This window comes from Ptiloglossa arizonensis, chromosome 13 (genome assembly GCF_051014685.1).
Source record: "Ptiloglossa arizonensis isolate GNS036 chromosome 13, iyPtiAriz1_principal, whole genome shotgun sequence".
NCBI classification, from domain to species: Eukaryota; Metazoa; Arthropoda; class Insecta; order Hymenoptera; family Colletidae; genus Ptiloglossa; species Ptiloglossa arizonensis.
Window position 1 is genome coordinate 5,555,638 of NC_135060.1, and position 13,361 is coordinate 5,568,998.

The window sequence follows — 13,361 nt, forward strand, 5'->3', positions numbered from 1 at the left end:
AATACCGTGGAACGACTGATATCTCGAATCCTCAGCGTGTTCTCAAGTACTTAATGGGTGATGGTTATGTTTGTTACGGATTAGCTCTGTTTACATTTTCGCTCGCATCAAGATTCGCTTCCAGCGAGCTTTGTATTTCTTGGACGCTCGTAAATATTTCTTATCGTTTCTCTTTCGAGCGATCCACGACAACGATCGCTCTTAGTTTATTCCACGATCTCGTGTGAAAACCCAAAGGTGTCGCACACTGTCGAAGTTAACGCCGGTTATTTTCCAGTACGGGCACGAAAAGATGTCGGTACCGAGGAAATTGAGTATCTCGATGACGACTAGCTACGCGAACTTACTCCAGTAACATCTTTACGTTAGGTGAAGCACCCTGTACATTGCACGGACAAATAGGGTAGCTTAATATGTTCATCAACTCGTTACTTTACATCATAATGGAAGATGAGTCTGTAGCTACGGCGCAACCAGAAGAAGGATAAGAGAGCAAATCTCCTCTCTCTGTCTCTGTTCGCGACAGAATTTAACAAATTTTGTTTAATATTTAACGAACGTAAATGAAATTTTAAAGAACATTTACGGAAACGTGCGAGAAAAAACATCTTTCCCTCCGAAAGAAAAAGAATTGCCCCTCGCTCCCTCCACAGTTGCAAAGTTTTAATTGCGCCACTGGTCTGTAGTTAATTTGTACACACGTATTTAACTTCGAATAACAATATTTACATTTCACGGGTGTAGTCGTTGAAAAGTGTCAAAGTGACCTTGAATGATTTCGCTCAATACCGAACGATCATTTCTCAAACTGCAGCGTTGCAGTGGACGAAAAATGAACGATTTCATTAAACAAAACCGTAACGTTCACTTTGAGAAATCATGTTCACCGTTTTTCTGGAACCTTTCAACTTACGCGAGAAACATTTGTCGATGTTAATAATTTCGATGATCCCGGAATCGATCGAAACTGGACACCCTGTACGTTTCCAGAAAGGGTGGAGTTTTACGTCTTCCCCTTTAAGAATCGTTTTAACAGATTAAGGGACTCTTGGTCAGACCGAGACAAATGCGATGTAAGGTCGTCCAAGAATTCCGGTTTATGGTTCCCCGGCAATAAAGCGATGTTGAAACTGCTGAGCACATTTAATTTGCACGGTAACAAAATTTTATAGGTTAACAGCTGGTTGTTCGTGGACAAGGTGTTTAAGATATTCTCAAACGAAAGGATTTAGATTTAAACTCAACGAGTCCGATACCGTCGAATGTTTTCCACTTGGTTCGCTTATTTTATTCGTCGTAACGAACGATAATCTCCATACGCGATATCATCAATCGTTCGCTCGTGTAGGTAACAATTGGATAATTTTTGCTTGTATCGAATCGATTACCAAGACACGTGAAATTTCTCACAATGAGCGATTCGAGCGGGGAAAAATGATTTTACGTAAAAACACGAGAAACGCGAACGAAGATCTTTTTTCGTAGAGTGTTTAGTCTTCGAAATGTATAAATTGCACCTTGGATTTCGATACAGGGCACATCGGGAAAAGAAAATCAAATTATCTCGTTCGTCTCTACCGACATGGAGAAATGTTTCAAACGTAATTTGAATGGTTCCAGAGGACGTATTTAAGTAAGATCTAATTGCGCAAAGGTATTTAAAAATCGTTCGAAGCACCGAAAGTTTCACCCGGGGCTTTATTTAAATATTGCTTCGTACGAGGTGTTCTGAAAAATTTGGCAATCGTTCGTGACTTCGCATAAAATTCGAAACTTGTTCGATTCGTCTCTTGCTTGTACGTTTTGTGTCTGAAAAATTCAGAGCAACGCGATGAAAAGTTCCGTGTGTTCGAAAGAGAGCTTGTAAATGTTCACTGCTCGTATTTCGAAAACGAAGTCGCTGATGGTAAACCGGTGAAGAATTCTCGGATTTTTATCGCCACGAAAATTTCCGCACACTCCGAGTTGTCGAATAAATTCGAGACCCTGTGTACGCAATCTACGGTTCGTGACAAATGACGAATTGCTTCGCGTACAATGAATGATACTGCAGGGGGAAAAGGAGATAGTCCCGACTTAAGGGGGATGTACCGTAAGAAATGGATCGCGAACAGTGTCGAATAATTGTTAGGAAGAGAAATTACGGTATACGAGAAATTGTTATCGAGAAAAGGATTTTTTCCAGCAATGGCGTGACTTTCTCTAATTCCAAAAAGATTCCACTCGTCTCGTACAATTTCTCGTACAAAATCCAGCGACACTCGTATTTAACGCTTTCTTTTTTCGGTGTCTATCTATTTTCCAATTGATCGATTAAATAATTTCCCGATCTCAACCGCACGAGTCGAGTCGTTTTGTAAAACCAGCGATGGGAACGATCCCGAACCTTTTAACGAGGTAAGAATCGGTACTTCAAACGAAGAATCGCTACACGTCAGATCGTACGATAATGAAAATACACTTTCTCGAACAATTCTTCAAATTTTTCCCAAGAAATAAATAAAATTCTCACGATTGAAAAAGTGTGTTCTCGTCGTTTGTACTGTTTACAAAATTCCCCAGCAGTAACGTAAACGCAAAGTTCTTCGATAAGTTCCATCGAACGATTTTCATAAAATGAAACTTATTAAACAACCAATTGCGCAATGGTCGCTACTCCTTTTTGCAGATTAGCGCAAAAAGGATATTGTTCGATATTTGTTGCCAAATGTTCCAGCAACAGCTCGTGACGCTAAGAATTTCGCGTTGCACGTTCCTCGATGCGTTTCAGCTTCCAGGTTCTGCAAGAACAAGTTCAGCTTCGTTTTTGCCGAAGGGTCGGTCGGGAAGGCAAGCAGCACGGCGCATAATATCATAAAGTTTCGTTAAGGACTGTCCGGCACATTTTCCTCCCAAGCCAATATCGTGTTCATGTCCTTAATGTCACGTGTGCTCCATGGCTCGAGCGGATCCGTGGGCGACGTCGGTGGCGAAACCGCCTTATTCCGCTCGATCGATTCTCTTCTCCTACGTGCAGGCTCCTCTATTTCCTTCGGTGATACCCTGTGTGCATGCATCGTGCAGAACAAGAACCATTAAACGAACGGTCAATCGGACGACGGTCTCGGGACTGGGAGACACCGGCGCGGCAACGCTTGGGCATAAACATAAATTTCAATCGAGAATAAGTAAACGGATTTTCGGATCTGGCGATTCACCGGAAGGAACCGATAAGAACGTTCCGGTTTTTCTCCGGGTGCAAGAAAAGTGGACCACGGTATCGTGGTTAACCATCTACGGTCCCAGATCGGATTATTTTCACTCTACTGTGCGCGAGGATGCACGCTCGCGTCGATTCAATTTTTCAACGGTGTACTTCTACCGAAATATTATTATCGGCCCGGTAAAATGTAAAATTAGAACGAACGATTTCCAAGAGCATCCGGGAGTGTCCTCGTATCGTGAATATTGTTGTCGGTGTTGAGCGATAGAAAATCAGTAGGGAAGATCTCGAAGGGATTGTACATTTATTCCTGGGAAACTCGTTTGCGTAGAAATGATGGACACTGATGAAATTTGCGAAAGAAAACTTACCACGATTTCTCTGTGTTTCGAATTGTTCACTTTCTCTCGATCGAAAGTATTTTCTCTCGAAAATAATATTACTTTACGAGAATTAGATTCGAATTGAACGTTGATTAACGTTAGTTTTATGGTCAGTGGTTCAGTTGTGAGATCGAACGACTCTTTCTTGTATAGTTTTTTTTTCTTTTCTTAATACGAAAGTTTCAAGCACGGATCGAATTATGGAATTCGTTGAACTAGAATTTTGGAGGCATAGTCGTGTCACTAGCATTTTGCGGACGAGAAAAGACCTTCCGTGCGAGAATATTGGGTCAGACGTTGTACATAGTCAGTCATCGTAAGGTAAAATTACTCGATGCTGTCCACATTCTACTTACGCGTCGTACCACATTCCCCTTAATCCGAGATTATACTTTCTTTCTCCCAGAAAAAAATGCTCTTCGCAGGTATCCCTTGTAATTTCTTATTTATTCGGTAAAAGTGAACCAGGCGCTCGTGTTGCGTTCTTTCTAGTGAAAAATATCGATCTACTATTAATATCGATATTAAACGTCTTTAAACGGATAAGGTAACCAAAATACTTATACGCGTACCGCAGCTAAAAATGTTACAAAACCTAATTTTAAATATTTATCGTATCGTGCCGTGCGTAGACGATGGATTATATTTCTCGAGTATCCACAAATTGATCGCGTAAGTGTAATTTATGTGTGTGCACGTACCAATCGATATTCGTTTAAAATACAAATTATCGAAGAATTAAAAATGACTTTTTACCATTCTTCCTGCACTTCGATCGTAATTTTCTTTTGGATGTATAAAGTAGCAAGTATCGGGTCCAAGTATGGATTTGGATATCGGTTTAGAATTATATTCGCGAAAGTGAACGAAACACGTACCGTTTATACGTATGGAAAAAGTTTACCAAAATTCTAGTATACCTCCATTTAACGCAAGAAATAAAACATTCCATTCGCGAAGAAGCCTTTAAATCATTGTACTTCGTGCCAGTGCGATGCAACAAGAAAGATATTTCAATTCGTTTTCGAATATAAATTGTTACCGTTACTGATTGCTTTTGCCATTTAAATTCCTTCTCTCCTGACCAATATCACGTTTGTTATTTCCAATCGTGTTTATTGTACGCTTACACGCGTTATGATCCAATTAACGCGCTAGTTTCGTTCATCCGTCGTATTAATTCAACGAAGAATTATTGATAAATAATCGATAATTCGTCGTATCGAGATTTACGAAACAAATAACGGAACTTGACCTTTTGGGAGAGCAGTCAGCGACAATGACGAATGACAACGTATGCCTCGCGACACTAGTCAGTGTACTAAACAAGTTTGTAAACCGTGTACGTTCATTTGCATTACTTGTTTCGAGCGCTATTCATCATTTCGTTGGGCGTTTCCATCATCTTTACGAGAGAGATCGTACGTCAAATCGATGATGGAACGGCCTACAAGCTCCGTACGAACAAGCGTGTATCAGTCAGAATTAAAAATTCGTTTCAAAGGGGAGATGTTATAAAAATGCAACCCGAACGTTGATCCGTTATATCCAACGATAGAAACAACGAGAGTATCGCGTTGAAAAATTAGCAAAATGAAAATTCGCTGAAAAAATTCCGTTACATCGACACCAAATTTTCCAACTTCTTTTTCGAATTCTACAATTATCAACGGTGTCCTTGCTCGCAATACTCGTGGACAATTATTGAAACGGACAATTACTAGCACTCGTGAATTAATTTACGATGATCGTATCAGGAAAGAACAACCGTTACACGCGTATTGCACAGACCCATTGTTAAATATTACTTTCGACGCAATAAATGGAAAGTGCAGAACACATTGAAAACGACTCATCGAAGAAATATTCTACAGTAATTTCAAAAATATTCTTCACCGAATTATCAATATTCGTAAGAAGAACGAGAAACGTTCTACGTTTGAAAAAAGTTTTAACAAACTGAGCGTCTAATAATAATACAAAAATTTCGAAATAAAACTTCCCGGCAGAATCTATCGATAAAGAACTGTGACTTTCGATCGAGCTCGTTGTTAAAAACACCAAGACAGGGTACACGCTCGAATTCCTCTTTTTATCTCCAACGTACGATAATTAAAAAATACGCACGTTTACGAGTGAAAAGTATCGACGAAAGAAAGAAAAAAAACAAAAAAAGAAATGTCGCGCCGACGCGATCGATATTCAAAATCGTTCTTTCCAGGCCCAAAGAGAAAGAAGAAAAAAAAAGTGAGAGAAATAATAAAACGACAGCTGTTGAGAGAACGTATTCCGTTCCGCGGGATCGGTTTATTTCGCCACAAAGAACCGCCCTTTATTCCATCCCGGTGCGGAATTTTCACGGCGAACCGTGTAAGTTTATACAATTCCGTTTATTCGATTCTCGAACCGTTGTACAGTTTTCTCGCGCGGTGTAAACGGGGAAAGATGTTCCTCCCTACGGGCGATCGAAATGATTAATCGCGACGATGAAAACTGCCGTGTTAGTCGGACCGCGTAATCCTCGCCGCTACGAAGCGAGCGGAATTCGAAACGTCCGAACGTGGTCTTAATTCTGTCCTCGGAGGGAATTTAGATGAAAGGGGGAACGTGACTGCGAAAGTTCCACGGACTCCGTCGCGGAAAATCCACCGAGGGAAACATCGACAAATCTAAATAGGAAATCTATGTTTCGATATTGCGTGTTCTTGAGTCCCGGCATGTCGGCACAATCGATTCTTGATACTGTGCCGCGGTTGTGTCCCAGAATCGACGCGTCGCGTCGTCGTGACTTACCACCGATGCCGCCAAGCATTCCAACACCGCTATTACGTTGTAATTACTGCTCGCGAACCCCTTCTACCACGGCTGGAAAATTGTGTATTTTCTATACTTTCGTCTCCACACAGTACCGCATCGAAGACAGTGTTCGAAAGTAATCAGCTTCGGTGCGAGGGAAATAATAATACGTCTTTGCTGTACAAGGGGGTAAACGTCACTCGGGAAAAGAAAATATAATAAAAGCTGAGAGGGGAAACGGGAGACAATAGAGAGCGAAGGCCGTTGTTCGATTTAACACCGAAATTTCCGATTGAAATTATAATACAACGGGACCAAAAATTCAATTTTGCATGGAGAATTATACTGCGAAGAAACGGGAAATTTTGTTATTGATTTGACACCGAAATTTGCGATCGAAATTACGATACAACGGGACCAAAAATTTAATTTTATATCGAGAATTAAATTGTAAAGAAACGACAAATTTATCGACAATCTGCAGCTACGTATTTCAAGAGATCGAGGAATAGTTATTCGATCGAGGTGCGACAGAGAAGACGAATACACTCGATGCTTGAAATGCTAACGAGTACAACTCGCCTAATTAATGGCTGTTCTCGTCCAGGATTCTAGGATTCTGGACGGAGTGTTATTATTATTACAATGTTGATCGCGTTTTCGCGTATACGAGAAAAGCGGTAATTAAATCGGTTCGCGAAGACAAAGGGAGAAAGAAATTTTCAAAAATTGACGTAATTACGGATAAGTTTGTCAGAGAACCAACTAAAATATACACGCGTCTTATTTCCTATCAACTCGCATCGAATTTACCTATTTTTATGAACGTACATTTCGGACAATACTGGTCAATTTTTCTTGCAAGAAGAACGTTTTATTTGAAAGTTATTACAAGCTCTGGTTCACGAACGGTAAACCGTGATTTAAATTTATACCAGATATTTGTCTGCTCTATTCCCGAGTCCCGATTACTTTTTAAAGAAGACGCGTTGAACGTTAAATTCGTATTAGATAAAAGTGTAATTTGATTTATTCGTGTGGGCAATATTTTTTAGATTTAAGGGATCTTTGACGGTCGAAAGTGTGTCTCGGTGGTAGTTTGAAAAGGACTCGATCCCCAGAGGTGTCTGACGACTCTTTGAGTATTTAAAAAACGTCGATAGCGAGAAAGTGTGAGAAGATTGCCGCGCAAGTTTTATCGCGCCCCTTGGGTACTCGAGAGATTGCGTATCCACGGTTTTGAATCTTTCCTCAGATTTGAATAGGCGGTACATCGTGTCTCGAAACAAGTGACACCTAAAATACACGCGTACACCAACGATGTTCACATTTTTTTAAATATACGTTAACCTTTGCCACGGTAACTTTGTACATATTGTTCGAACTCTACCGTTACGATATATTTTTCCATAGTCAGTGACTCTCAAGTGGAATTCAAGTTAAATATTCCGTTTACATCGACTCGTGTTAAAAATCATCCATCGTTCTTACCCCTCCACGGTTGTTCGCTAAACGAAACACGACAGACACGACTACCTCTGTATATATATAAATATTCAATCCGTAAGGTTGTTCGTTCGATCGTAAATGGTAACACAAAATTTTTATAAAACGCATCACCGAAGCTTCACAATGCACTCCGTTCAATTGTTTAACAGCACATTTCGTTCGGTAAAAATCGGATTAGTCCACTTTCATTCGTTTACACGCTGTATTTTATTTAACGATTTTACTGCATCGTAACGGAGTGCAAACGAAATAAAATACAAAAAGGGAGGAAGATGTGAAATAAAATATAACCATTGGCTACGCCACGGTGAAAGGTCGAAGTTCAGCAATTACTGCTTCGCGACCTAACCCTTTTACTGTTTCGTTGCGTTGCGTATTTCGAACGTTTTTAGAAATGACAGGGCGCGATAAAAAAAAAAGAAAAGAAAAAAAGAAAAAAAAATCCGAGACCCGGGAAAGATTTTAAATTCCGGGTACCGAGTTACAAATATTAAATTGCGAATACCGAATTACAGATTTCACGTCGAAAAATCGATGGATTGAATTCGATTTCATTCGTCGAATGTTACAGTTACAATTTCCGTGTAATTGTATCGTACGATACGTTACGTGCATTCCGTCCAACTATTCTGGAACAACGATATCGAAAAGAGATTGCTTCGCAAGACGTCTCGACTTTGGATCTGGCACGTTTGTACTTACGTATGCACGTATTAGAAACTGATTGCGATGTGTCCTCGTGGTTGAAACAGACACTGTACTTGATAATTATCTCAGACTCTCCTCGAGGTCGCGTTCAGTTACTAATTGAAATGTACGTTCAATTGTCATGAAATGTAAACAGTATGCGAGGACGCGACGGTAAATCGGAAATACAATATCGACAGTTTCTATCGAATGTTTCGATGCTTGAAATATCTACTAAAACGTCCAATTTTCAATCGGTTTATTGTAATAATTTTATACACAGTAACGTCGAGAGGTATCGATTTATGTTACAAATACGATAAAATTCGGTTGGTAAAAAATTGCGATCTTAAATTCCAATTCGTCGACGAATGGTCGCATATAAGAAAAACACGATCGAACGAAGATATACGTATACATTTGTTTTTAAACGATGCAACGCATTCCACTGTCAAATTTATTCCGTTTTCATTAAAAAGGGAACTATACCGTGCTGCAGTTCCTAGAATCACCCTGTATAATCGATGAGGTAGGAGTCAGCGAAGGGTTGGAAGTAGAAACTCTCGAAATAGACTTCTTTTTCATAAATTATGGAGATACTGAATTTTTCACGGATCTCCTCGGCAAACATTGAATTATAACTAACTACTTTCTTCCTAGGCTCTCCTCGATTCTTTATGAAGCGTTGCCAATCGAAGAAAACATCTGATCGTTTAACGTATCGGGTCATTTCACGAGTAACGATTCTAAATTTCTTTTCTCGAAAAGAGTACGACGAAACAACTTCTTTTATAATTATCGATGGCCGGTACACTTTCGTACGAACTCGTACGTGCAGCTACAGATCGTTTCAACATTTCTAAATTGTTTTCCAGTGAAATTTCCAGAGACTTGCAAACTCCTGAATAAATAATAATCCAATAACGGCATGTTCGATAAGTAAGCAGGGGTGAATTGTTTATTCTCGTTCCACTTGATCAATTTTTATCGAGCGTTAAATTCGCCACACGTGACCACGCGTTCTATCAGTGGAAAAAGAAGCAGGTTTCTTCTTAAGCAAATTGGGTCGACTTTTTCTCTATACCGACTTGGATCGTTTCGGTTGGAAATGGATTATTCGTTCGATATCTTACCAAGTGGAAAATAAAATCTTCCGTGGACGTAACCCCCGTTGTATAATACAACGCTTAACCAAAAATTAATGAAATACTCGCTCTCCAAACGTGACGCCATTGGATCGTTGTTTATTCGGTTGTTTACGAAACTTTCTCTTTGAACTTTGAATGAAAAATATCGATAGACTCGGAAAGTAATTGAACGAATTCTTGCATCGAAATCGAAGGATTTTTATAGTAGAGAGTTCGAAAAATTAGTAGACAGGCAAGAATAAAATTGCAGAAAAGGAGAAAAAATGTACGGGACTCCTTGGCCAAGTTTGCTCAGACTTGGAACGAAATAGAAATTTTTTTTCCTCGTAAATGATTCGAATAATATTCTACTTCTTTTTATCCGGGAAAGTCAACTAAATAACGAATCTATCGAAAACCAATTGAAAACTGCTCGCAAAGTAAAAATTCTAACTTTCATCGAAGAACGAAATTCGATCCCACGGCGAGGATTAAAAATAATCCGAATAGATCGCATTTAGACTTGCTCTCATCGGAAAAGTCTCGTCGAAACATTGACAGTGCTACCGAGAAGACGTGACGAAAAATATAAAAATTAAAAAATTGTGTACCGCAAAATAAAATTCGATCCCATGTAACTCGTTTACTCGACAATACCACTGGATCGTTCTAGTCCTCTTTAAAAGTAGTCGCTCGAGAACAATAATATCCGTAATCTGCTTTCTCCGAATCTCGTCAAGTGTTCAATTGATCGGCGAGAAATATATAAAAATAAAAATTCTTATCGCCGAATAAAATTCCATTGCGTGCAGTTCGGGTGTATTTCGTTGACATTGGCAATACAATTCGATTATTCTAGTCTTCCATGAAAGTAGTCGCTCGAAAAAAATAATATCCGTAATCTGCTTTCTCCAAACCTCGTCAAGTGTTCAATTCATCGGCGAGAAATATATAAAAATAAAAATTCTTATCGCCGAATAAAATTCCATTACGTGAGTGTATTTCGTTGACATTGGCAATACAATTCGATTATTCTGGTCCTCCTTGAGAGTAGTCGCTCGAAAAAAATAATATCCGTAATCTGTTTTATCGAGAGCTCGTCGAGTACGCGATCGATCCATCGAGAAGAATTCCATCCTTCCCAATGCGATTCATCTGTCAACCCTGCTACACGACATTATATCCCGTGGCACGAATACCGTATGCTTGGGCAGCAGTCGCAGCTACGCTGGAAACCGCGAGCCGTGTCCGATCTCGACACTCGACAGATTAGAAGTTTATTTTCGCGGGGCGTATAATAGTTGAAACCCGTTAAATTTAGATCCGCGTACGGTTGTATTAAAATCTGGCGTTGACACTCGCGAAACGAGCAACGTTAAATACAATCCGACGAGCATTTCCGTACCTGTTTCTGGCCGTTTTCGGGCGACGCTTCCGTGCTTTGCTCCTCGACGAGTCGACGGTTCCGTTCTGCTTTACTTGCGACTTAATTGTTTCGGTGAACCCGTCCCGACCTTCGATTTGACGGTTCGACGGGTTCCCTTCGGGGTCGTTGAGCAACGGTTGGTATCGAGAATTTCCTTCGGCGGACGTGGAAGACGTGGATGACAGGTCGTCGTCGCCGTGCCGCGAGCGTCTTCGTGTCGTGATAAATCTGTTGTTCGCTGATCTTATTCTGCGGAGACGTGCCTCGGTTCCCAGCAGATTGTCGCCTGTAGTGAAACGATTGTTATTCTTAAACGAGTCGCGATACCGAACAAATAGACGGACGCGAGGAAATCTTCGTGTAAAATCGATCAGAGGGAACAATCACGAACGAGACTTTTTCGACAAATATTTCGAAACTGTGCAAGACTTCTTACGATGACGCGAGACTTTTGCGATTTTCAACGGAGATAAAATGTAAACTCGATGGAGAGATTTCGAAAGAATACTCGAAAATCGAACAAAACTTGCCAGTCTTCGACGAACAAGTTCAAAGATCTTGCGACAGAGTTAAAGGTGCGTTGTTACATTTTGAAAGTGTATTTACGAACATTTGACGAAACGTATCGTTCGTCGTAATAAGAAGGAACGAAACTGTTCGTTCTCGAATTGTTCCTCCGTCGCGATAAATGGAGGTTAAAAAGCGATCGATTTGTTTACCGGCGAAGTCGTTGTCGCTCGATTCGACGAAATATTGTTTCTTAGGGACGGTGGTCTGCTCCTCCACGGGTATCTTAGTCATCGTGAATTGTTCCAAGATTTCCAGGTTTATTTTCGCGCTCGTCGGTGTTTCGACGCTCGCCACAGCACGTTGCGCTATTTCCAACAGCGTTCCATGATCGCTCGTATTTTCAGAGGCAATCACAAGATCCAAAAACGGATCCTGGAAATCCCCAGTCACGGTCAAATCTAGGACAAATATGTATATTTGAAAGTATCGGATAACAATGGTGGCATGGAACAGGGTCAGTATAAACAAGGAGCGCATTATGGAGTGGTACGTTGATCCGTTACACGGAGATACAGAGTTAATAAATATCGAGAGCTCTCTTTGTAGAATCTCCGCAAGTTGCCAACACGTTTCTCTTTGGTCCAGTTTCCAAGTTTTCACGAACAGCGGTCATCTCGCCCGAACGAAGATACGGAATGAGAGTGAAACGAGTATTTCTTCCAATTGTACGTAAATTTCATCGAAATGAATCTAATTTCGATAGTATATTAACAACACGGAACGTTCCATCCGAAACGCGTCGGTTGATCACTTTCTTCGATCGAGAACGTACGAAAAATATTTCGTGCGTTACTCGACTGCAAGAAAAATTCGTTTTCCATCGTAATTCTTTTTCTAAAGTTTTCAAAATTATTTGGGTACATATAATTACGTTCCAGTAGACCTTCACTTTTTTTTCACTTCGAAAGCACGGATAATTTTTGAAGCGAGAAATGAAAAACTTACCCGAGAGACGAGGCGAAGTCATTCTAAAATCAATGGTCGATTATCGATTGAAATTGATCGCGATTATTGTTATTTTTACTGGAAAGATTAGAATACTCGTGAAAAATCACTTTCAAGCGCATTGATTATTTTTCAAATAGAAAGCAGCAACTTCGATCGCATCGATCTTTCCAATCTTTCTTCGCCGGGAAAGAAACGAGAGATACGAATTTCTATTTCTTTCTTCCGATTACGCGTCTCGAAATTCACGAGCGACAAAACTGAACGCGAAAGTAACGCACGATTATTTTCGTATCACGGCTGGTGAACTTTTCTCGTTTTTGTACTAGCCAGATTGGACTGTGTAAGCAATCGCCTCGTCGTTTATACCTTCGTATGAAACTTCTGACAGCAAAAATAGACTCGCGTTCATTACTTTAATATATAGAGTCGATTCCAAGTTTTATTAACGTTCCGCACACAATGCTGACGTAATAAAAGTTGGTAAAGCCACGTTAAATCCTGACGGATGTGAATCGTTTCGGACCAAAAACGGAAAATGCTTGTTACGCATTCACACCGTTATAGAATTATGTCAATTTATTTAGTCGATTTCAGCGAGACGCAGGCTCAAAATAGAGGCCCGAACACTTTCCGATATAACTATTTCAAACGATTCTGTACGGATCCTCGTTGCGAAAACATTGATTCTCTGTTCGGAAAACGCTGAAATAGTC

At 40.2% G+C, this 13,361-nt stretch overlaps 1 protein-coding gene across 4 annotated transcripts in view; it reads right to left on the reverse strand.

Moving 5' to 3' along the window:
- Window positions 1-2,738: 2,738 nt before the first annotated feature.
- The window catches only part of Iav (transient receptor potential cation channel subfamily V iav), a 57,727-nt gene continuing 47,104 nt past the window's right edge, over window positions 2,739-13,361 (reverse strand). For all 4 annotated transcript variants that reach the window (XM_076325860.1, XM_076325859.1, XM_076325857.1 and 1 more), the window contains 3 exons: window positions 11,850-12,098; window positions 11,110-11,416; window positions 2,739-3,042 (listed from right to left, as the gene is read on the reverse strand). In XM_076325860.1, the coding sequence (XP_076181975.1) occupies window positions 2,865-3,042; window positions 11,110-11,416; window positions 11,850-12,098 (734 nt within the window). In that variant the 3' untranslated portion in view covers window positions 2,739-2,864. The remainder of the gene's footprint in view (window positions 3,043-11,109; window positions 11,417-11,849; window positions 12,099-13,361) is intronic.